The sequence below is a fragment of the Pituophis catenifer genome, unplaced genomic scaffold, assembly GCF_029215685.1.
Source record: "Pituophis catenifer annectens isolate HBS135680 unplaced genomic scaffold, rPitCat1.0.hap2 SCAF_7, whole genome shotgun sequence".
NCBI lineage: Eukaryota > Metazoa > Chordata > Lepidosauria > Squamata > Colubridae > Pituophis > Pituophis catenifer.
Genome location: NW_027256887.1, coordinates 4,350,867 through 4,375,134, shown reverse-complemented (window position 1 = coordinate 4,375,134; position 24,268 = coordinate 4,350,867). Strand labels below are relative to the sequence as shown.

The following is a 24,268-nucleotide window of genomic DNA, read 5'->3' as shown; positions in this document are numbered from 1 at the left end:
TCAGGGAAACACGGTATTATTATGCAAAGCAGATAAACTCAGGCAGCGCATTGTTCACGAAGCACGTATGTTTGTATAAGAAAAACGTATAAATAAGATATATAATAATAGATTGAAAAACAAATCGCGAAGCATCAATTGGAAGGTCGACCTTGGAACCTACTTTACAGGTGCGTTCATCGGTATTTATGTCGACAAATGACAGCTGGGCTTCCCCTCTGCCACCACTTCCGATCCAGATCCCGTTTTTTTTGTTACTTTGGTTTATAGCCACCATGCACTCCGACATAAAAGGAGAGGGCACTGGAATGTGTCTCAGGAAACAAACTAATTCGGCAGAGTTCAACATTTCATAAACCTGCAGATACCACATTAGAATAGAATAGAATAACAGAGTTGGAAGGGACCTTGGAGGTCTTCTAGTCCAACCCCCTGCTTAGGCAGTCAACCCTATAGCATTTCAGACGAATGGTTATCCAATCTCTTCTTTAAAACTTCCAGTGTTGGAGCATTCACAACTTCTGGAGGCAAGTTGTTCCACTGGTTAATTGTTCTCACTGTCAGGAAATTTCTCCTTAGTTCTAAGTTGCTTCTCTCCTTGATTAGTTTCCACCCATTGCTTCTTCTCTTGCCTTCCGGTGCTTTGGAAAATAGTTTGACTCCCTCTTCTTTGTGGCAGCCCCTCAAATATTGGAACACTGCTAGCATGTCTCCCCTAGCTCTTCTCTTCATTAAACTAGACATACCCAATCCCAGCAACCGTTCTTTATATGTTTTAGCCTCCAGTCCCCTAATCATCTTTTGCTCTTCTCTGCACTGTTTCTAGAGTCTCAACATCTGTTTTATCGATCTGTTTTATCTGTTGATGTTGGCGACTCTGTTTCTAGAGTCGCCAACATCGTGGCGACCAAAACTAGATACATTAGTCAACAACACAGTACCGTCTAATAGCGTCTATTTTTTGCTAAATGTTTTTGCATGCAAAAGTTCCTAACGCTAAAATATGTAGCATTGGGAACATCTGTGTCTCTTTTACTGATCTCTACTGAGCCTACCTGGTCAGATGTAGGTCTTTCTTGAGGATTTTCTTTCAAGCATTTCTTAATTAAATCTTCAAACCTTGGCCAGGGGGTACAGCCGTATTCTTTGACAGGATCTAGAATAGATAATTCTGAGCTTAATTTGGAGAATCGCACTACAGAGACTAACATTTGTCTTGTAAAAGCACAACCTGTTTAAGGGGTCCTTGGTGCTCTCTGAGTTTGGTGGTTTTGTTCGAAATTCTGTTTATATAAACCACTCCAGAGCAAACAAAGAGTACAATCACCATGTGTTTTACTGCTTAACTGTGTAACAGGAAACTCTACTTAGAACAAAAGAGAATAGAGCATATACCATAGATTCAAATTTGTAAACACTGCCATCTACTGACTGAATACAACCATAGTTGTTGCATAGAAATACATTCCAGCAATGAATTACAACAGGTTTCCTTGCAGACACTTCATTACCAAGCTAGAGAACATTCATCAGCGTTGGGGTTTAGCCCTGATGATGTTCTCTAGTTGGGTAATGAAACATCTGTAAGAAAACCACTAAGCTCAGAGAGCAAATATTATTAGACATGATTGAACAGATTTTTTTAAAAAAATGCTTAAGATTCTAGTCTTCCTTACAATCCACATTTGGAGTTGTAACCTTTTGCTTTCATTTTAAAAAAACAAAACAAATGAAATTCAAACATATCCAAATTAGGACTGAGAATTAGCATGTTTCTGTGTTTTGTTTTTACATTTGCTGGTCAGAGTAAGGCAAGGTAGATTAAGGTACAAATGTATAGTGCGTATAATAACCAGACAGAAAGAAAATGGAACATACCTGGAAGTTTTCCATGGATAGCTAATTCATCAAATTCATTAGGAAATTTTATACCCTCTAATATTCTCCCGCCAGCTGTCAAAATGTCATACAGGAGCAAGCCAAATGAATAAACATCAGCTTGCTGATTGTAAATAACATTTCCTCTTGCAACTTCTGGTGCTCTAAATCCTTTTTTTTTTAAAAAAAGAAAGAAAGAAAAATAATCCACAAATCATTCATTGTTGAACAGTCTTTACTAGGCAGATGCTGTTCTTGTTTTAATTTCAGAATCTTAAATGATATTAAATGCCTTCGGAACACATAAACAAGAAAATCAAAATATTATTTATGTTGCATAAGATACATAAATTCTCCAGAAGGCAATTACGAAAAGAAAACTGTTGGGGCCAGTTAATAACAAGAAGTGTCTGTTTTCTCCATAATATAGCCAAGTGATTGGAAACATTTTATGTTGGTAACATCAACAGACACAGAGAAATAAATAACAGCTACATACTGTGCAAAAGAGACAATCAACAAGCCAAAAAGGGAACAGAAAAACCAAAACAACAAGTACTTACACATTCCTTTAACCATCTTTTTTTGAATCTAGATCTTGATTACTATACAGCCCTAACATACAGGTCTATCAGAATGTGAAGAAAACAAAAATTGGCAAAAATGTTTAGTAATCTCTCTGCCAAATGTTGGAAACGCAACCAGACCCCAGGTACCTATTATCATATGTGGTGGAAGTGTACAAAAGCAAGAAAATATTGGGAGAAAATATGTAGCTGGCTGGAAAAGATAACTAAACAGAATATAGACCCAAAAGCAGAAATATATCTGTTGGGATTAATACCGGAGGGTTTTGACAAAGGGACCAGATATTTAGTTTTACATATATTGACAGCAGCAAGAATTATATTTGCGAATACTGGAAAAATGAGGACACCCCAGAAGATGAGGAAGTAATTCAAAAAATTTTGGACTGTGCTGAAATGGAGAGGCTAACTTTAAAAATAAAAGATAAAGAAGACGCAGAGTACTATTCGATATGGTATAGATTTTATGAATGGTTAGAGACAAGAGGTAGAAATTAGAGGCAGAAAGACTACGAATATTTGTATTAATAATTGAGAAGATTTATAACTGCAATCATAATTAATAAAAATATAAATAAGCCAATATAAAAAGAAACTTAGTTAAAAATTTTCGGTTATATTATTACTATTATTTTTAGTACACGTGTTATATTATTATTACTATTATTAGTTCATGTGTTAATATTTATTACTATTTTCTATTTGACACTTTTTTTCCTCTTTTTCTTGTAAATGGTATACCCTGACAATACACTGTATTCAAAAATATTTATGAATAAAACAATTTAAAAAAAAGAATGTGAAGAAAACAATTAGCTAAATCAGTGTCCCCCAATATTTTGGGAACCAGGGACTGGTTCTGTGGAGAGAAGTTTTTTCTGTGGACCAAAGGGAACGTGGTTTCATGTGCTGCCTGCATCCCACATGGGGCTTTGCTTGTTTGCGTGGCACAGTTTCTGGCATGCCGCGGCCCGGTGCCGATCCACGGATTGGGGTGTTGGGGACCCCTTGGCTAAATAATTCATTAAAGCAGGGGTGAAATTCATTTATCTTCCCTGTGCATGCGCAGAGGCTGAAAATCATCGCAAAAAAGGGACGTCATGACGTCCGCGTGGGTGGGCCAGGCTTCGCGCAGTCGGCCCTACCGTATCGTGCGATTCGGTATGAACCGGCTGAATTTCACCCCTGCATTAAAGGACTGAGCCAGGAGGGTAAATGGCTCATTGCGTTTCTGTTCAACGAATCCATTCATGTTTGTTCGACTAAACAACTTCCAATTTCACCTGAGCACCTCAGAAAGTCCTTGTTACCCAGATGTAGGAGCTACTGAGTTGTTGATACCTGGTGTGCCTTCGGAGGTTTTTATTCCCATTCGGCAACAATATTGGGAAATGCCGTAATCGGCAATCTTGGCAATGACCGCTGAATTGGGATAAAGCGTGAAGAGCAAGACGTTGTGAGGCTTTAAGTCACGATAGATGATCATGGAAGAATGTAGGTACCTGGTATGAAAAAAAAAGACAGAGATGTACAAGAGAAAAAGAGAAATAACATCATGTACATAGGATGGTGCTTATATCCCAAAGATTTAGAGTAGGGGGGTCCAACTTTGGCAAATTGAAGACTTGTGAACTTCACCTCCCAAAATTCCCCAGCCGGTCATGAATTCTGGGAATTGAACGCCACAAGACTTCAAGTTATCATGATTGGTCAGCCGTGGTGGCGCAATAGTTAGAATGCTGTAAAGTAAAGGTAAAGGATCCCCTCGCTAGTCGTTCCTCACTCTGGGGACAGTGCTCATCTCTGTTTCAAAGCCAAAGAGCCAGCGCTGTCCGAAGATGTCTCCATGGTCATGTGGCCAGGATGACTCAACGCCAAAGGCACACGGAACACTGTTACCTTCCCACCAAAGGTGGTCCCTATTTTTCTACTTGCATTTTTTACGTGCTTTCAAACTGCTAGGTTGGCAGAAGCTGGGACAAGTAACGGGAGCTCACCCCGTTCCGCGGCGCTAGGGATTCGAACCGCTGAACTGCCGACCTTTCGATCGACAAGCTCAGCGTCTTAGCCACTCAGCCACCGCGTCCCTGTGTAGAATGCTGTATTACAGGCTAATTCTGCTGACCAGCAGGGATCTGTCCTCAAGCTTGATTCAGCCTTCCATCTTTCCGAGGTCGGTCAGACCCAGATTGTTGTGGGCATACGCTGACTCTGTAAACCACTTAGAGAGGGCTGTAAAGCACTATGAGGCAGTATATACGTCTAAGTGCTATTTCTACTCATTCTTCCCTCCTTCCCTCCCTCTCTTATTCACTTTTTCATTCTCCTTCCTGGTGGCACAGTGGTTAGAATGCAGTATTGCAGGCTGACTCTGCCCACAGCCAGCAGTTCAATCCTGACTGGCTCAAGCTTGACTCAGCCTTCCATCTTTCCGAGGTCGGTCAAATGAGGACCCAGATTGTTGAGGGCAAGAGGCTGGCTCAGTAAATCATTTAGAGAGGGCTGGCGCAGTGGTTAGAATGCAGTATTGCAGGCTGACTCTGCCGACTGCCAGGAGTTTGATCCTGACAGCCTTCTGTCTATCCGAAGTCGGTCAAATGAGGACCAGTGGTGGGTTTCAATTTTTTTTTACTACCGGTTCTGTGGGTGTGGCTTGGTGGGCGTGGCATGGCTTGATGGGTGTGGCTTGGTGGGCGTGGCAGGGGAAGGATACTGTAAAATCTCCATTCCCACCCCGCTCCAGGGGAAGGATACTGCAAAATCCCCATTTCCTCCCGATCAGCTGGGATTTGGGAGGCAGAGAATAGATGGGGGCGGGGCCTGTCAGAATTACTCAAAATTTCCGCTCCCAGTTCTCCAGAACTGGTCAGAACCTGCTGAAACCCACCTCTGAATTCAGTATTGCAGGCTGACTCTGCCCACTGCCAGCAGTTTGATCCTCACCAGGCTCAAGGATGACTGTGCCTTCCATCCTTCCAAGGTGGATAAAATGAGGACCCAGATTGTTGGGGGAAATATGCTGACTTTGTAAACCGCTTAGAGAGGTAAAGTAAAGCACTATGAAGCGGTATATAAGTCTAAGTGCTCGTGCTATTGGACACCCCTTATAGATATAGGTAGATAAGAGACCCAAAGAAAAAGAGGTTCGTTCATACAGACATACTGAAAAAGAAAGGCGTTTTCTATTTTTTTTAATTTTTATTTTTACCTCAGGCCATCTGCCACATGCAGAGCTATCCTGTGCTGTAAGGTTCTGGTTAGACCTGCATTTTCTTGCTGGAGCAACCGATCTAAAGACCCCTTGGAGGCCAATTCCATGACAAGCATCCGAGGACGCACAGCTGCAGCCATCAGGAATACCAAGCTGGGATGATGAAGGTGACAGAGCACCGTCAGTTCCTAGGCACAGCAAAGCGAAAGTGAGAGGACAGCGGTACTCCTGCCATGTTTTCTCAAAGGTGCTTCTCTCCACACACACACACACACCCCAAAGGCAACTGGACTGATTTTTTTTTCCCTTGAGGAGGGAGAAGACGTTTCGCTTCTTCATCCAAGAAGCTTCATCGGTGGTGGGACGGATGGAAGGATAGGTTTTGAAGGGTAAAGGGTATGGCTAAATGTCTATGGAGATTCTCGGTCATCCAGGCCATAGGTGCTTTTTTTCAAAAGGCAAATGGACAATTTTTTCAAAAGGAGGAGGAGGAGCAGGAGGAGGAGGAAAAGAGGAGGAGGAGGAGGAGATGAAGATGGAGGAGGAGGAGAGGAAGAAGAAGAAGAGGAGGAGGAAGAGGAAGAGGAGAAGGAGAAGAGGAGGAGGAGGAGATGAAGATGGAGGAGGAGGAGGAGAGGAAGAAGAAGAAGAAGAGGAGGAGGAGGAGGAGGGAGAGGAGGAGGAGATGAAGATGGAGGAGGAGGAGGAGGAGGAGGAGGAGAGGAAGAAGAAGAAGAGGAGGAGGAGGAGGAGGAGAGAAGGAAGATGGGGGAGGAGGAGGAGAAGAAGAAGAAAAGGAAGGGACATTTCATTACCAAAGTAGGTGACATCATCAAGGCTAGAAGGGAGTGGGGTTGAGGAGGAGGAGGAGGAGGAGGAGAGAAGGCATATGGAGGAGGAGGGGGAGGAGGAGAGGAAGAAGAAGAAGAGGAGGAGGAGGAAGAGGAAGAGGAGGAGGAGGAGGAGAGGAAGGGACATTTGATTACCAAAGTAGGTGACATCATCAAGGCTAGAAGGGAGTGGGGTTGAGGAGGAGGAGGAGAGAAGGAAGATGAAGGAGGAGGAGGAGAAGAGGAAGAGAGAAGGAAGATGGAGGAGGAGGAGGAGAAGAAGAAGATGAGGAGGAGGAGGAGGAGAGAAGGAAGATGGTGGAGGAGGAGGAGAGAAGAAGAAGAAGAGGAAGAGGAGGAGGAGGAGAAGGAGAAGGAGAAGGAGAAGGAGGACGAGGAGAAGAAGAACAACAACAACAACTTTTGAGGCAATCATGACCTGAATGACTGAGAATCTCCACAGACATAATGTTATGTTTGTAGCCAAGGTTAGAGACAGATTTCTCCAGCCAAGTCTCTGCCTCACGGATCCGAACCGTCGCAAACCGTTTCAGAGAAACTGATAAGACTTTCCAACCGACAAAAGAAAAAGCAGACATTCAAAAAATGTGAAAGTTGAAAATAAATGATTCCCCAAAATCAGCAAAGGGGGAAAAAAAAACCCCAATAAGCAAACCCTTGTTTTTTATTCTGGAATAATGCAACAATAGGCCGCTGTTGAAAATGGTGTGACCTGTATGTGGATGTTTGCAAGAAATAATGAATGATCCCTGTCGGCTACAAGGTCAGTAGCCATTAATTAAGTTGCGCAATCCGGGCCCTTGTGATTTCTAATCGCAAGTAATTTATGGCTTTATTGATTTATTCGCAGACTGCGAATTGACTCACCTGTCTCAGCAGCCTAAGGGACGTGTGCTTATTAAAAACCTTTACAGCTACTTCTTCGCCGTTATAAACCGCACGGTACACAGATCCAAAGCCACCATCACCTTTCCGACAGAAAATATGAGACAATGTTTTTGTTTTTTTAAAAAAAAAATAGGTTACATTTCCTGAATTTATATGGCGAACCTCTGGCACAGGTGGCATGTGGAACCATATCGGTGGGCACGCGAGCTCAGCTCTGGCATGCATGCGTGCGCTGATTTTCGGGCCTTCTGGGCCCATCAGAAGTCAGGAAACACACTGTTTCCAGTCTCCAGACGGCTTCTAGGAGTGGAGGGGGGGAAGGGCGTTTTTGCCCTCCCCAGGCTCCTAGAAAGGCCCTGGAGCCTGGGGAGAGCGAAAAACGGGCCTACTGGGTCCACCGTGCCATCGCGTGCCAAAAGCGGGAGGAGCGGGGGGGGTGCATAGAATTATGGATGTGGGCACGCGTGCGTGTGACCCCACTGCACTCCCCCCCCGCTTTTGGCACGCGATGGCAAAAGGGTTAGCCATCACTGTTATAGGAGAATAATTGCAGATGTAGTTGAAACACCCTTTCGGCATATTCTAAGTTAAGAAATCATAGCTGAAATAATTGATTTTTAATTTGGTGGAATTCCTCTCAAACCGGCAAGACTGGATTTGTAAAATATACTGAATAACAAAATAACAAGAGGTGGGAGGGACCTTGGAGGTCTTCTAGTCCAACCCCCCTCACTCTACTCAAGCAGAAGACTATACCATTCCTTACAACTGCTGTCCAATCGCTTCTTGAAAGCCTCCAGTGATGGACCACTCACAACTTCTGGAAGAAACTCAATTCCACTGATTTAATTGTTCTCACTGTTAGAAAATTTATCTTTTGTTCTAGATTGGTTCTTCTAGGTTTTAGTATCCGTATTGAGGGGATCCCAAAATAATTCTACCTTACCTGCTGAATGAAATCCCTAACCTCATAAAACCTTTCTAACAATACCAATTAGATTAAAACATTGCTATTTTTTATTGTACTTCAGGAATATCACTACCAGGGTCTAATGCAGCATTTAAAAATCGTCTTCAACTTTGTTAATAAACAACTACTGTGTTTCTCTGAAAATAAGACCCTGTCTTATATTTTTTTTGAACCCTGAAATAAGTGCTTGGCCTTATTGCCATGTGCTCAAAAGCCTGATTGGGGCTGTCTTATTTTGGGGAAAACAGGGTAGATGATAGATAGATAGATAGATAGATAGATAGATAGATAGATAGATACCGTGTTTTCCCAAATATAAGACCTTGTCTTATATTTTTTTGAACCCTGAAATAAGCACTTGGCCTTATTGCCATGCGCTCAAAAGCCCGATTGGGCTTATTATCAGGGGATGTCTTATTTTGGGGGAAACAGATAGATAGATAGATAGATAGATAGATAGATGATAGATAGATAGATAGATGATAGATAGATAGATAGATAGATAGATACCATGTTTTCCCAAATATAAGACCTTGTCTTATATTTTTTTGAACCCTGAAATAAGCGCTTGGCCTTATTGCCATGCGCTCAAAAGCCCGATTGGGCTTATTATCAGGGGATGTCTTATTTTGGGGGAAACAGATAGATAGATAGATAGATAGATAGATAGATAGATAGATAGATGATAGATAGATAGATAGATAGATAGATAGATGATAGATAGATAGATAGATAGATAGATAGATAGATAGATAGATAGATACCGTGTTTTCCCAAATATAAGACCTTGTCTTATATTTTTTTGAACCCTGAAATAAGCGCTTGGCCTTATTGCCATGCGCTCAAAAGCCCGATTGGGCTTATTATCAGGGGATGTCTTATTTTGGGGGAAACAGATAGATAGATAGATAGATAGATAGATAGATAGATAGATGATAGATAGATAGATAGATAGATAGATAGATGATAGATAGATAGATAGATAGATAGATAGATAGATAGATAGATAGATACCGTGTTTTCCCAAATATAAGACCTTGTCTTATATTTTTTTGAACCCTGAAGTAAGCGCTTGGCCTTATTGCCATGCGCTCAAAAGCCCAATTGGGCTTATTATCAGGGGGTGTCTTATTTTGGGGGAAACAGGGTAGATGATAGATAGATAGATAGATAGATAGATAGATAGATAGATAGATAGATAGATAGATACTGTGTTTTCCCAACTATAAGACCTTGTCTTATATTTTTTTGAACCCTGAAATAAGCACTTGGCCTTATTGCCATGCACCCAAAAGTCCGGCTGGGCTTATTATCAGGGGAATGTCTTATTTTGGGGGAAACAGGGTATTACATTAAGATTCCTAATTTATTTTAAACGAAGTCTTTTGACCTCAAGGGGCTTTGGTTACAAACTCGTTTATTCATCTTTCCTAGAAGCGTCCGTCTTTCTTAGCTGTAGGAAGCAACCCAACGATTCTCTTTACCGAGAAGGTTCTCTGGAGCTTGGTGGAATTCCAGTTCATCGTTGTTCAACATGATGTTTCTAGGTAAATCGGCCAAAATCAAATCGGGAGCAATTTGAGCTATTGGAACAGTAGACTTTGGTTGATCTGGATTTATTAAGAGGTCACCTGGATGGATAAAGAAGAATAGACATGGAAATGTAACCGATGAAACGGAAAAGCAAACTAATACTGTAGGACCAGAGGTGGTATTCAGCCGGTTCAGACCGGTTCAGACCGGTTTGGGAGACCTGCGAGTGGCGACCTGCAAGTGGCTGCCCACCCACCCCAGCACAATTTAGCCACATTTAGCCTATTTAGTCCTATTTAGGCTATTTAGTCCTATTTAGTCACATTTTCTAAGCCGCGTGCATGCGTGCACACCACGCACGTTCACATTTTCGGTGCGCGGCAAACCGGTGGTAAAATTATGTGAAACCCACCTGTGTAGGACTTCTACTTTCTGAATCTCTGACGCATCAAACCAAATTCCACTGTAATTTATGTCATTTATGTAATGACACCATTCCGCAAATGATGTGATCAATGTACAATCATACGGATGCATAGCTACCATGATCCATTTGGGAATATAGGTTATCTCCTCCCCTCAATTAAAAAAAAATAATCATGGTATGCTCATTTCAGTAAGATAAGATAAACTTTTAACTCTAACAGGTCCAGGTTATACGGAGAAATGGGTCAGGATGTACATACATGCACCCCTATGCAGTCACTACAATATATAAGCAGTTTCATGCTACATGAATGGACAAAATCGAATATTCTTTTTTTTTTAATTTTTATTTTCCATTTTTCCAATTTACATAACAATAAGTATTTTTAACAGTAGGAGACAACGGTTGGCGATAAGGCCGAAGGACTGTTTATGAAGAATTTGTTTTGGACTTAATTTGGACTAAACTGAGAATGAAGTAATTCTCAGCTGTTCTAATAAAATATGTTTGTTTAGGACTGTTTGTGTCTGGTAATAACTACTTGTGCTTAGGTCACAACAGGGCCCCCAGAACCCCATTTTCGCTGGCAGAGTGCTGCAGTAGGCCGTCCAGGCTGAAAATGGGGCACTAGCACAGGCACCACGGGGCGGTCATTTGCTATTTCCAGCCCGGTCCTACAGGCCAGATCTAAACATCCCGCAGGCCGGATCCGGTCCACGGACTTTGAGTTTGACACCTCTGCAGTAGACCGAAAAAGTATTTTGGAATGGATTGCTCGAAATACCGTAGTAAACCTACCTTCCTCTGCCTTTTTAAGTAGGTCATCAAGCAATATTTTCTGATGTTCCTCTCCATCCTCAAAGCTGTACAAGGCCCATTTTTTCAACAGCGTTTCTCCTTCGCCACAAACATCTACTTCCAATAAACCCGGGAACCACTCCTCCATAAGAGAATCGATGTGATCTACAACTTGCCCCAAAATGATGCAACCTTCAGAAAGTCAAGGAACCGGGGGGAGGGAGGGGGAGAAAGTGGATTAAAAATTGTGGTTTGCTGCATCTGTAGTTAGAAATACACTACGACATTTTCCGCTGAAATGTTCTGTTGGTTCCGCAGAACCAACAACATGTTCTGACCCAGCTCCCCAAACACGACAAACCCTCTGAAGTGAACTCAAAGATTCTTTTATTAGGAGCGCCGGCAGCCCCGACAAAAAGTTTCTCTCTCAAGCTAACAAGTTCATCCGGCCGGGAGATGAAGAGTTGTCTGCCACATCTATTTATCTCCGCCCCCTGCCTTTTATCCCCAGAGCTAAGGTGGGGCTTCTTTAGCAGCTGTGGCTCTTCCGTCCCAAGGACCGGCCCATAGATTTCCAGTGCTCTCCTCTCCTCTGTCTTCTGCGTATCTGCACGCCAGGCACTGGACCCAGCTGTTCCTCCTCTTCCTCATCAGCCACCTCCAGACCTGGGGGCTGTTGACTCTCCATCTGAGGGCTGACGGACGTCCCAGGCTCCGCCTCTGTCTCTCTCTCTCTGCCAGCTCCATTCCCTCTTCCCCCTCGGAGCTCCAAGGTTGCCTTGATGCTGACTCTGACTCACATGCCTCCTCCTCCTCTGAAGGGGGCCGGTGGCTGACAACATCTTAATTTCCCCCCACCCTCCAGAAGGTTGGGACACATATTAACCTTTTCTGCAAGAAGGGACCGTGATTTTTAGAAAGCTGTTTAGATTGTTTTCCAGAACTGCAGATTCCACCAGGGTGTAAGCTTCTGGAGACCAGTTCAGATATATGCCTTGCCTCCAATACATCTTGTTCGGACGAAGAGCTCGTTCTAAGAAGAAATAGAAGGATGTTACGTCCGTAATGTTTTTTCCCCCTCCATTGTAAATTCACACACGACTTTTCCAGCCTATACTAACTATAGACTCCTGGAATTAAGGAGAAACTTCCTAACAGTGAGGACAATTAACCAGTGGAACAGCTTGCCTCCAGAAATTGTGGGCACTTGAGGTTTTTAAGAAGAGTTTAGACCAGAGGTGTCAAATTCAAGGCCCGTCGGCCGGATCCGGCACGCAATGTGGTCAGATCTGTCCCACAGAGCCGTCCTGGAAAATGAAAGGGGTCGGCCTGCATCGCTTCGGCCCGGTCTACCCAATGCGAAGAGGAAACATGCCAGCAGTTTGGGGAGTGGCATCAAGCTGGCCACGCCCACCCAATTGGCCATGCCTGTCCAGGTGGCCACACCCACCCAGTTGGCCACAACCCACCCAGCCCCCGAGGTCAACCACAGCCCTGATGCGTCCCTCAATGAAATTGAATTTGACATCCCTGGTCTAGACACTTCTCTGAAATGGTATAGGTCAGTGATGGCTAACCTTTTTGCCATCGCGTGCCAGGAGGGGGGGGGCAGGGAAGGTTCGCACGCGCGCGTGCCCACACCCATAATTCTATGCACCCCGCCCCACGGATGCGACCCCCCCTTCCCCCCCCCCCGCTCCTGGCACGCGATGGCCCGGTAGGCCTGTTTTTCTTTCTCAACTGGCTCCAGATCCTTCTCTATACCTTCACAGTATTAGGATTCCAAGCATAAGATGGCTTAGAACCTTTGTGGTATTAGATTCCAAGCATTAGATGGCTTAGAACCTTCACAGTATTAGGATTCCAAGCATAAGATGGCTTAGAACCTTCGTGGTATTAGATTCCAAGCATTAGATGGCTTAGAACCTTCACAGTATTAGGATTCCAAGCATAGAATGGCTTAGAACCTTTGTGGTATTAGATTCCAAGCATAAAATGGCTTAGAACCTTCACGGTATTAGGATTCCAAGCATAAGATGTCTTGGGTAAGTAACACATGTGTTCCAGATCCCTAAATAAAGTCCCTTAAATGAGTTTGCATTTATAAATATTCATAATCTATCTACCTATCTCCTATCCAACACCTCCAATCCATAGACGTGTCTTTCTGTCGGAAGATCCTTTGCAACGAAACCAAGATAACAATTCCAAAATTTCATATAACAGCCTGGCCATTAATCTGTTTGTACCTGAAAGTAATTCCCATTGAAACTGGACAAATGCAAGCAATATTTTCTGTATCAAATTTGGCTCAGCCCAGAGGTGGGTTTCATATAATTTAACAACCGGTTCGCCCAGCACCGAAAACATGAGTGCGTGCGTGTGCACACTATCTTTGCTCATGTGTGCAGCTTGCATGTATGTACACGGCTCAGAAAACGTGGCTAAATAGGATGCCCACAAGCAGGTCACCCAAACCAGTACGAACCGGCTGAATCCCATCACTAGTTCAGCCTACAGTGTCTCAGACCTCATGCTAAAACTTTAACGCGGATTAAGCAACCACGTAAGTGACTTTAAAACCAAATCCCAATCGCTGAATTAAGAGCACGAAATCTGTGGTAACTCAGCTAATTTCCTAACGACAAAGGCCCCTTGTACAGATTTAGCTAATTTCCTTCCATTCTTGTACCTCTTCCGGAAAGCATGTACGAAGACACTTCAAGCAGTCGATTAATTAGCCTGGACCAGAATCCCATAGGAAAATACGGCATCTCGTACAATCTTATAATAAGCTCAGAGTTTTCACAGTGAGGCAATTCTATCACAGGCCGTTGATCTGACAAGCTTAAAGAGAAAAAAAAAAAGAAAAGAAAGAAAGAGATTTTAAAAGGGAGCTATTTCCCACTTTTTTGAATTTTTCATTCCCCAAGTCGGCAGTGGGGTGCCAGTCAAAAGGTAGAAAGTATCTTCTTTGAGTTATCATTATTGGCTGACTTTATAACAACGAGCAAGCATCGCTAAGAAGTTCCTGTGGTTTATTGTGCACCTTGGGATCATTGCACAAATGGTAGCAAATTTGCTTGGGTGACCCCCCTGATACAAATTAAATAATAGACAAGAATCTTTGTAGCTCAGGGTTTGTTTTGATTTGTTTGTTTGTTGTTTTATTAAATTTATATACCGCCCTACTCCCGAAGGACTCAGGGCGGTGAACAAGCACAGAATAAAATACATAAATACAAAAGTTAAAAACAATTTAAAACCAAATTAAATAATTTAGCCCAAGACAATTAAAAATCCCAATAATTTAAAACAAATTAAAATTTCAGTTTAAAAATTTAAAAGAAAGGGGAGAAAATTAGGCCAGGCCGGCTTGCTGGAATAGGAGGGTCTTAAGAGCACGGCGGAAAGTGCGCAGATCCGGGATCCTCCGTATCTCCGGGGGGAGCTCGTTCCAGATAGTGGGTGCCCCCACAGAGAAGGCCCTCCCCCTGGGGGCTGCCAGTCGACACTGCTTGGCTGACGGCACCCGGAGGAGCCCCTCTCTATGAGAGCGTACCGGCCGGTGGGAGGCTGTTTGTGGTAGTAGGCGGGTTGAATTGAACTTGTGGCAAAGTAATAACTCTAGGCTTATTCCTCTCTTGACTCCCTCACCAGTGGAAACCTAAAATTTCCAATCTAGATTTTTACCTATTGTGGATAGCTATTTCACATACTACAATTTAAAGAAAGCAAATCGTTACCAACATATCGATAAAAGAGAATATTTGTAGCTCAGGGTTGGACTGGGGATTCCTTGGCACTCTCTTGGTGGTTTTCTGGCAGATGTTTCATGACCAAACCAGGGGTGAAATCCAACAGGTTCTGACAGATTCTGGAGAACCGGTAGCGGAAATTTTAAGTAGTTTGGAGAACTGGCAAATACCACCTCTGGCTGGCCCCAGAGTGGGGCGGGAATGGAGACGTTGCAATATCCTTCCCCTGGAATGGGAATGGATTGGGAATTTTGCAGTATCCTTTCCCTGGAGTGGGGTAGGAATGGAGATTTTGCAATATCCTTCCCCTAGGAGTGGGGAGGAAATGGGGATTTTGCAGTATCCTTCCCCTGCCACGCCCACCAAGCCACACCCACAGAACCGGTACTAAAAAAAATTGGATTTCACCACTGGACCAAACTAGGTAACATTATCAGCAGAGATGGAATTCACATAATTTACCTACCGGTTCGCCCAGCACCAAAAATGTGAGAGCGCGTGCATGCTTTGCTCGCTTGCGCCACCTGCACGCATGCACCTGGCCTTCCACGCATGAGCTTTGCTCTCGCACGGGCCTTCCATGCATGCACCTGGCCTCAAAAACGTGACTAAATAGGACAACATAGAGCCGGGGGAGGGGGGTAGTGTGGGCAGACTCATCCACGATTTCCGCTACCGGTTTCCTTAAACTGGTCCGAACCGGCTGAATACCACCTCTGATTATCAATGCTAGTAGGAAGTGAGGTTTGTATTGTTTGCATCAATTGTTGGTCTCCTGTTAATCTTAGGGTTAATCTTTGCTCTTCTGTGTATTGATTGTTGGTGAGCAGGTATTTTGGGATTTTGTTTCTTTTCCAACAATCAAGAAGCAAAGAAGGCAAGGAACTACCAATTCGGACAAATAAACTAACAGTAAACAAGAGTAAGAGATCACCAAGACCATTCCCAGCAACCTTGAGAGGGGAATTCATAAAATGAGAGCAAACCTCACTCCCTTCAAGCACTGATGATGTTACCTAGTCGGGTCGCGAAACATCTACAAGAAAACAACCAAGCTCAGAAGCACCAAAGACCTGCAAATTTACCGTATTTTTCAGACTATAAGGTGCACCGGAGTGCCCCCAAGCGAAAAAATTTTGGAGAATGATTTGGAAATGGATTACGGAAATAATAGAAGACAACATCGATTTTGAACCAAAAATCTTTCTCCTGGGAATCCTGAAAACAGAATACAAAAAAAAAAAAAAAAAGAAGTACCTAATTATACACATAACGACAGCGGCAAGAATAACGTATGCTCAGTATTGGAAATAGAAAAAACTACCACCCGAAGAACAAGTAATCAGGAAAATACTAGAATGCACCGAAATGAATAAGCTAACATTAGCGATTAACGAAAGAGAGAATATGGAATATTATAATGTGTGGGAGTTGTGGTATGAGTGGATAGTGAAAAGAAACAAAAAGTGAAGTTTGAGGAGTATAAAAGTTATCCAATAATGATCATAAAGAGTTTAGTATTATTACTTGCATTATTAAACAGCAACTAAGTAAGGATGCAATTTTATGTAAACAACAAGTAAATAACATGTATATATGATCATAAAGAATTGTGCATGACTATTTGTAATAGCATTCAAATTATATCTAAGCAAAGATGCAATACTATGTAAATAATATGTAAATAACATGTATCTATATATTAACACCACGGAACCGAAAAACGTTGAATTGTATTACTATATTACATAATAAAAAAAAACAATTTAAAAAAAAAGACGCACCGGAATATAAGACGCACCAAGATTTCGAAGAGGAAAACAAGGAAAAAAATAGATTTTGTCCTCCCCAGCCCCCAGGAGCACTCTGCAGGTCTCCTTTCACAAAAACGGGACGTGCAGAGGGTTTGGGAGGCCTGCAGAGTGCTCCTGGGGGCTGGGGAGGGCAAAAACAGGATGTGGGGGGGGGGGTTGGGAGGCCAAAAATGGGCCCCAAACCCTCTGCGCGTCCCATTTTTGCAAAAAATAAGGATCATTTTTCATAAATACAGACCGCGCGGAATGTGGTTTCGAGAGGCCAAAAATGGCTGTATCCAGTATATAAGACGCACCGACATTTCCACCCTCTTTTAGGGAGGAAAAAAGTGCGTCTTGTACTCCGAAAAGTACGGTAATAATTCACATCCTCTCTAACCAAATCATAATGTGTGAGATGTTACTTGTTTCCCACATTTTCCCTCCCCCGGCAAATGCCCACGTAACAATCAATTTTAAATTTTTAAATTTACCTGCTCGGAATAAGCAGTTGATCTTCTCCTAACGGCAAAGCAATCTGGAATTTCTCTAGAAGCTTGAAGTATTGGCACTTGCAAATCTCAGGGAATTTACTGTTCTTTAGCAGGGATTTTTCCACATCCGAACGCTTTATGATCCCTTTCGGGTATTTGGTAAAGCCATCCACCTTCACCGTCAAGATCTACGGAAGAGAAATCCGTCTCACAAAACCTCACGATGATTTGCTTAGTTTAAAAATCGTGTCACCCGCCAAGCTTCTCGCTTCGTTTTCAAATAAAAATCAGAAGAATATTCTTTTATTGGCCAAGTGTGACTGGACACACAAGGAATTTGTCTCCCGTTAGTAAGCTCTCAGTGTACATGCAATGAACAAAGTGATAAATCGTAAGTCATAAAAGGGATAAATCATAAATCATAAGGTACAATCGTAACATCCAGTGGTGGGTTTCAAAAATTTTTACTACTGGTTCCGTGGGCGTGGCTTGGTGGGCGTGGCTTGATGGGCGTGGCAGGGGAAGGATACTGTAAAATCCCCATTCCCACTTCACTCAAGGGGAAGGTTACTGCAAAATCCCCATTTCCTCCTGAAGCAAAAAGGGGATGACGTGACCCCGGGACACTGAAACCGTCATAAATATGAGTAACCAAGCTTCTGAATTCTGACCACGTAACACTGGGGATGCTGCAACGGTCACAAGTGTGAAAAACGGTCATAAGTCACTTTTTCAGTGCCATCACTAAATGAACCGTTGTTAAGTCGTGGACCGTCTGTATTTTGGTGTTTGGCATTTTAACTTTCCTCGAATAAACTAAATTATCGTATAGAAAAAAAATCTGAGACCTGGGAGATAAGAGAGAAATAACTGTTTAGAGGCAAAAAAAAAAGGGGGGAAATTAAAATAAAATGGGGCAATCCAGAAAACCTGGATTGGAACCGCATTTGAGACTGACCTGGGCTATGATTTTGCACAACCATTTGGGATCGACAAAATAGAAATTTCTGAGCTGAAGTGCTGGATCTTGAAAGTGGAGCAGGACACCTAAATTTTTGAAAAAAAATAGCCCACTTAGTATATATATCAGTGCGTAAGGAACATTTTAACAATAATATGGCTTATTGCAAGTAGTCCTCGACTTACGACCATGACTGAACCCAACATTTCTGCTGCTAAGTGAGACATTTGTTAAGCCCCATTTTACGACCTTTCTTCCCTCAGTTGTTAAGTGAATGCAGTCATTAGCCACACGGTTGTTAAGTGAATCTGCCTTCCCCACTGACGTTGCTTGTCAGACGGTCGCAAAAGGGGATCACACGATCCCGAGTCACTGCGACCGTCGTGAAGATGAGTCAGTTTCCAAGATTCTGACCATGGGAGGATGCTGCAACCGTTGTTAAGTGGGGAAAAACGGTCATAAGTCACTTTTTTCAGTGCTGTTGTAACTTTGAGCGGTCACTAAAGGAACTGTTGTAAACCGAGGACTGCCTGTACTTTAAAATTCATTATCCCTTGTTCAGTGGAGGATCCCAACATTCTCTCAGCCCAACCCACCTCACAGAGTTGTTGTTGTTGGGAAAATGGGAGGAGGACAGAATAGAATAGAATAGAATAGAATAGAATGGAATGGAATGGAGTGGAGTGGAGTGGAGTGGAATGGAATGGAATGGAATGGAATGGAATGGAATAGAATAGAATAGAATAGAATAGAATAGAATAGAATAGAAAATATGGAATGGAATGGAATGGAATGGAATGGAATAGAATAGAATAGAATAGAATAGAATAGAATAGAATAGAATAGAATAGAATAGAATAGAATAGAATAGAATAGAATAGAATAGAATAGAATAGAATAGAAAATATGGAATGGAATGGAATGGAATGGAATGGAATAGAATAGAATAGAATAGAATAGAATAGAATAGAATAGAATAGAATAGAATAGAATAGAATAGAATAGAATAGAATAGAAAAGAAAATATGGAATGGAATGGAATGGAATGGAATAGAATGGAGTGGAGTGGAGTGGAGTGGAGTGGAGTGGAATGGAATGGAATGGAATGGAATGGAATGGAATAGAATAGAATAGAATAGAATAGAATAGAATAGAATAGAAAATATGGAATGGAATGGAATGGAATGGAATGGAATGGAATAGAATAGAATAGAATAGAATAGAATAGAATAGAATAGAATAGAATAGAATAGAATAGAATAGAACAGAACAGAACAGAACAGAACAGAACAGAACAGAACAGAATAGAAAATATGGAATGGAATGGAATGGAATGGAATGGAATGGAATGGAATGGAATAGAATAGAATAGAATAGAATAGAATAGAATAGAATAGAATAGAATAGAATAGAATCAGAGTTGGAAGGGACCTTGTAGGTCATCTAGTCCAACCCCCCGCCCAAGCAGGAGACCCTACACCATTTCTGACAAATGGCAGTCCAGTCTCTTCTTGAAAGCTTCCAGTGATGAAGCTCCCACAACTTCTGTTCCATGGGTTGATTGTTCCCACTGTCAGAAAATTTCTCCTTATTTCCAGGTTGAATCTCTCCTTGGTCAGTTTCCATCCATTATTCCTTGTCTGGCCTTCGGGTGCTTTAGAAAATAATTTGACCTCCTCCTGTCTGTGGCAGCCCCTCAAGTAGTGGAAGACTGCTCTCCTGTCTCCCCTGGTCCTTCTCTTCACTAGACTAGCCATGCCCAGTTCCTGCAACTGTTCTTCGTATGTTTTATCCTTCAGTCCCCTAATCCTCTTGGTTGCTCTTCTCTGCACTTTTTCTAGAGTCTCAACATCTTTTTTATAGTGTGGTGACCAAAACTGGATGCAGACTATATTTGTTGGCCTCCTTGAGTAACTTATCAAGTAATAAAAGCAGGACAACAACCGAATAAAATAAGCAAACTGCCCAACTTAGCGTAACTTTTTTGTTCAATGAAAAAAGGAACGGCTGAGCCAGTGACTATCCCAATCCAACGGCCATATTTTTACCTGATTCGTTCAGAAAATGCACAGCGTGGGAAAGCTCGTTTTCGTCCAATTGCAGCTGCTTTTCTTGCACCAATTCATAAAGCTGACTCTGGCCAATCACGGGGAATTCAGCCGGCAAAGTTTTGCGTATTTCTAGAATGCTCTTCTCAAGTTCTAAGTAGCTGTCTGGAATTAACTGGCCAATCACGGGCTGGTCTCTGATCTGCAGGGGGAAAATAAATGAACGAACGAACGAATGAATGAATGAATGAATGAATGAATGAATGAATGAATGAATGAATTGAATCAATCAATCAATCAATCAATCAATGTTCAACTATTTCGATGAATTCCTTAGGGATGAATTGTACTTGCCATCGTATGCCTGAAGCATAGGGGGGTCGCGCACACGTGCCCGCACCCATAATTCTATGTGCCCTGCCCCCACGCATGCTGGCGCGATCCCCCCACACTCCTCACGCTCCTGGCATGCGATGGCACGGTAGGCCCATATTTAGCTCTCCCCAGCCTCCAGAGCCTTTCTAGGAGTCTGGGGAGGGTGAAAGCAGCCTTCCGCACCCTCTGGGAGGTCTTCCGGAGGCCGAAAACGGCCCATTTGCCAACTTCCAATCCCACCGCAAGTTGGCAAATAGGCTGTTTCTGGCCTCCAGGGGGGATAGGGAAGGCAGTTTTTGCCCTCCCCAGACTCCTAGAAAGGCTCTGGAGGCTGGGGAGAGAGAAACATGGGCCTTCCCCACAACCGCCCCGAGGTCCTCCGGAGGTAGGAAACAGCCTGTTTCCTTACTTCTGGTGGGCCCAGAAGGTCCAAAAAGGAGCTAAGCTCGCATGCCCACCGATATGGCTACGCATTGACTCAGCCTTCCATCCTTCCGAGGTCAGTAAAATGAGGACCCCGATTGTCGGGGGCAATAGGCTGACTCTGTAAACCGCTTAGAGAGGGGCTGTAAAGCGGTATATAAGTCTAAGTGCTATTTATACTTGTACATTAAAGCGAAACGGCTTACTTTAAAATCCAGGCATTCTTTGATGATGATTTGTCGAAGTTTAGCCATGGACTCCGACTCTTCTGTAGCGTTCACAAAGTGATAGTCGTGGATTTTAGGAAATCCCTTCTGGTTCATCAGCTCCTTGGTGATTTTACTGATACAAGCTCTACGCTGCTTCTCGTTCGCGATGTCTAAATGAGTCCCGATGAGAATCACAGGGGAGAAAGATGCTCGGGTCTGTAAAACAGAAGTGGCAGAGTTCTTGATCAAGGCTCTTCTCCGATCGCCATCCTTTTTTGTGCAGTTGGTTTTATTCCACTCTATTATCATCAGTCCTAGCCACCTGGCAACCAGAATGTCACCCGAGATTTGTCAAGCAGTTTAGAATTCTCATTAACCACCAGGCCAGCTTTAAGCAACATGGGGAATAAAATCTTAATTAGTTAAACCAGGGGTGTCAAACTCGAGGCCCGCGAGCTGGATCTGGCTTGCGGGATGCTTAGATATAGCCTGCAGGGCCTCCCTGGGAACAGCCAGTGGCCCCCCCAACCACCATTTTGGACCATGATGGCCTCCTGGAGCCCTCTGCCAGCAAAAATGGAGCTCGTAGGGGGGACCCTATGCGGCCGAGCTCCATTTTTGCTGGCAGAGGCAATGTGGGCCGGTCCTTCGCAGTTTCCAGGGCAGCCCCACTCCGTTTTCATTGGCAGAGGGCTGCAGGAGGCCATCGCGGCCGAAAACGGATGATGAGCTGGCCACGCCCCCTGGCTCCCAGAGGTCAAACACAACCCTGATGCGGCCCTCAATGAAATCGAGTTTGACACCCCTGACTTAAAGAAAAGTCTCAAATTCTTTGACGCAAAGCATCCCTGGCCTGCTCTTGAGTTGCCATAGGCCAGGGGAAATGGCACAGTAACCAAAGACAGATGCACATTCCACGCTTATCTCTTCTCAAGGCTGTATCCCAGGGTTATATACAGCAGCCGAGGGGAGTGACCTCCACAACCCTCGAAATTGCTCCATTGGCTAATGTGATTAATGACACTTGGGAACGAGCCGACATGAAGCTTCTAATAAATAACTGGATTTCTTTTGAAGCTTAGCTCAAGACTCATGATTTAACAATATAAAATGCTTTATAGATGGCATATGCTCCCTGAGAAACTGGCAAAAATGTTTAAAGATATATCAACTAAATGTTGGAAATGTCACCAGTTACCAGGTTCGTATGTGGTGGACATGTTCAGAAGCTAAAAATTATTCCAAAAATTACTGGAATAAAATTAAGATATGGCTGGAAGAAATGATACAACAACGTATTGATTTAAACACCAGAGCTGTTCCTATTGGGTATCCTCCCAGAAAAAATTAGTAAAGAAAATATCTACTTAATTATACATGTAATAACAGCTGCAAGGATTGTTTATGCACAACATGGGAAAGCAGAGAAAATACCTTTGGAAGGAGAAGTAATTAAAAAATTTTTAGACTGTGCAGAAATGAATAGATTGACTTTGATGATTAAAGAAAGAGAAGATTCAGAATACTTTAAGATATGGAATCAATTTTACCATTCGTCAGAAAAGAGATACAAATAAGTAAATTAATAATTATGTATAAAAATGCTATAATCAGAAGATTCTGTTAGTGATGAATTGTTGTAATGGAGTGGGCGAGAATGAAGATAGAAGAAACAAGAAACAAGTGTGCAACCTAAGTGTTGGAGATGTGAATGTGATGATGCCACGTATTATCATATATGGTGGACATGTAAAAAAATTAAGGCATTTTGGATAAAAATATGGTGGATTATCCAAAATATTCTCAAAAAGAAGATAAAATTTACTCCACAGTTTTTTCTGTTAGGCATAATTACAGATTGTACTGTTATAGAGACTAAGTTGATTTTAAATTTAATAACAGCAGTCAGACTCTTGGTGGCACAGTACTGGAAGAAGGAAGAGTTGCCTACTATTGAAGAATGGACACTAAAAGTAGTGAATTTAGCAGAGATGGCTAAAATTTCAGCGTATTTGAAGGACCATTCAAATGAAAGATATATATTGGCATGGAGAAGATGGATTGACTATATTCAAAACAAATATCGGACTAAAAAGTTTCAAATAGCTTATGAATGAAATCTATATTTTCTTTTTTGAATACGTTTAGTTAGTTGAAAGGGGAGTTAAAGAGCAAGGGGGAGTTTGGAGACCACAGAAAGTTAGCCTATTTTAGCTTATGTTTGTTATGCTATACCCTGTTTTTGCTCTGGGAAATCCGGGGGGTGGGTGTCGGGGGGGGGGTTGGAGGGAGAGGGGGGATGGGGGGTTGGGAGGGGGGAAAATTTATTTATTTATTTATTTATTTATTTATTTTCAATTTATATACCGCCAAATTGTGGTAATGATTGTTAAAACTTTTTAAATTAAAAAAAAAAAAGATAGAAGAAACAACAAAAAGAACTATTGGAGACAACACCGAGATGTCACATGGAAGGAATGACTGATCTATTAAATGTTTGTTTGTTTAAAAAAATAAAGAACTTTTTTAAAAAAAGACTCATGATTTAATTAGGGCATCCATCAGAAGCCTGACAGCTAGCTGACTAGATACTTGTGCACAGGTAGCAATAATAAACTTTTCCCTGCTTTGAACTCGATGAATGCTCCCGGTTATTTGCACCTGACACATTTTTTATCGTATCGATTGCTTTAAAAAAAAAAAAAAAAAGATCAGTAAATATGTTACCTTGATATTAAACAGCCATGGTTTCATGGCATCCACTTCTGATTCTCCTTTGCTCAGGTCATACACCGCGAGGTACAGCGCTCGCTGAGTCATAAAGTGGGGATGAGCGCTATAGAATTCTTCCTTGCCTGCAGAAAGGCAAGTACAGCAGTAATTGGCAGATGGCATGTATGCCCACGTACGCTCTCCATGACCTCCAATTCTCACCAAAGGGAGAAGAGAATTTAAACAGAGTTTAGATCGTTTCATTCGGTTCATAGACACAGAACAAAATGTTACAGATTGTGAGGAAACAGTCGGTTTTCCAATTTGTTCTCTCTCACCTCCCCCCCAACAC

At 42.5% G+C, this 24,268-nt stretch overlaps 1 protein-coding gene across 1 annotated transcript in view; it reads right to left on the bottom strand.

Annotated features, from left to right (window-relative positions):
- Positions 1-24,268, bottom strand: part of LRRK2 (leucine rich repeat kinase 2) — an 88,311-nt gene that overhangs the window by 11,086 nt on the left and 52,957 nt on the right. Inside the window, exons 27-41 of the mRNA XM_070947455.1 lie at positions 23,932-24,059; positions 21,202-21,420; positions 20,198-20,399; positions 18,147-18,235; positions 17,189-17,376; positions 13,836-13,990; positions 12,030-12,176; positions 11,144-11,335; positions 9,870-10,016; positions 7,395-7,495; positions 5,674-5,864; positions 3,807-3,967; positions 1,879-2,049; positions 1,056-1,156; positions 164-358 (exon numbers count right to left, since the gene is read on the bottom strand). Coding sequence (XP_070803556.1) covers positions 164-358; positions 1,056-1,156; positions 1,879-2,049; positions 3,807-3,967; positions 5,674-5,864; positions 7,395-7,495; positions 9,870-10,016; positions 11,144-11,335; positions 12,030-12,176; positions 13,836-13,990; positions 17,189-17,376; positions 18,147-18,235; positions 20,198-20,399; positions 21,202-21,420; positions 23,932-24,059 — 2,387 coding nt within the window. The remainder of the gene's footprint in view (positions 1-163; positions 359-1,055; positions 1,157-1,878; positions 2,050-3,806; positions 3,968-5,673; positions 5,865-7,394; positions 7,496-9,869; positions 10,017-11,143; positions 11,336-12,029; positions 12,177-13,835; positions 13,991-17,188; positions 17,377-18,146; positions 18,236-20,197; positions 20,400-21,201; positions 21,421-23,931; positions 24,060-24,268) is intronic.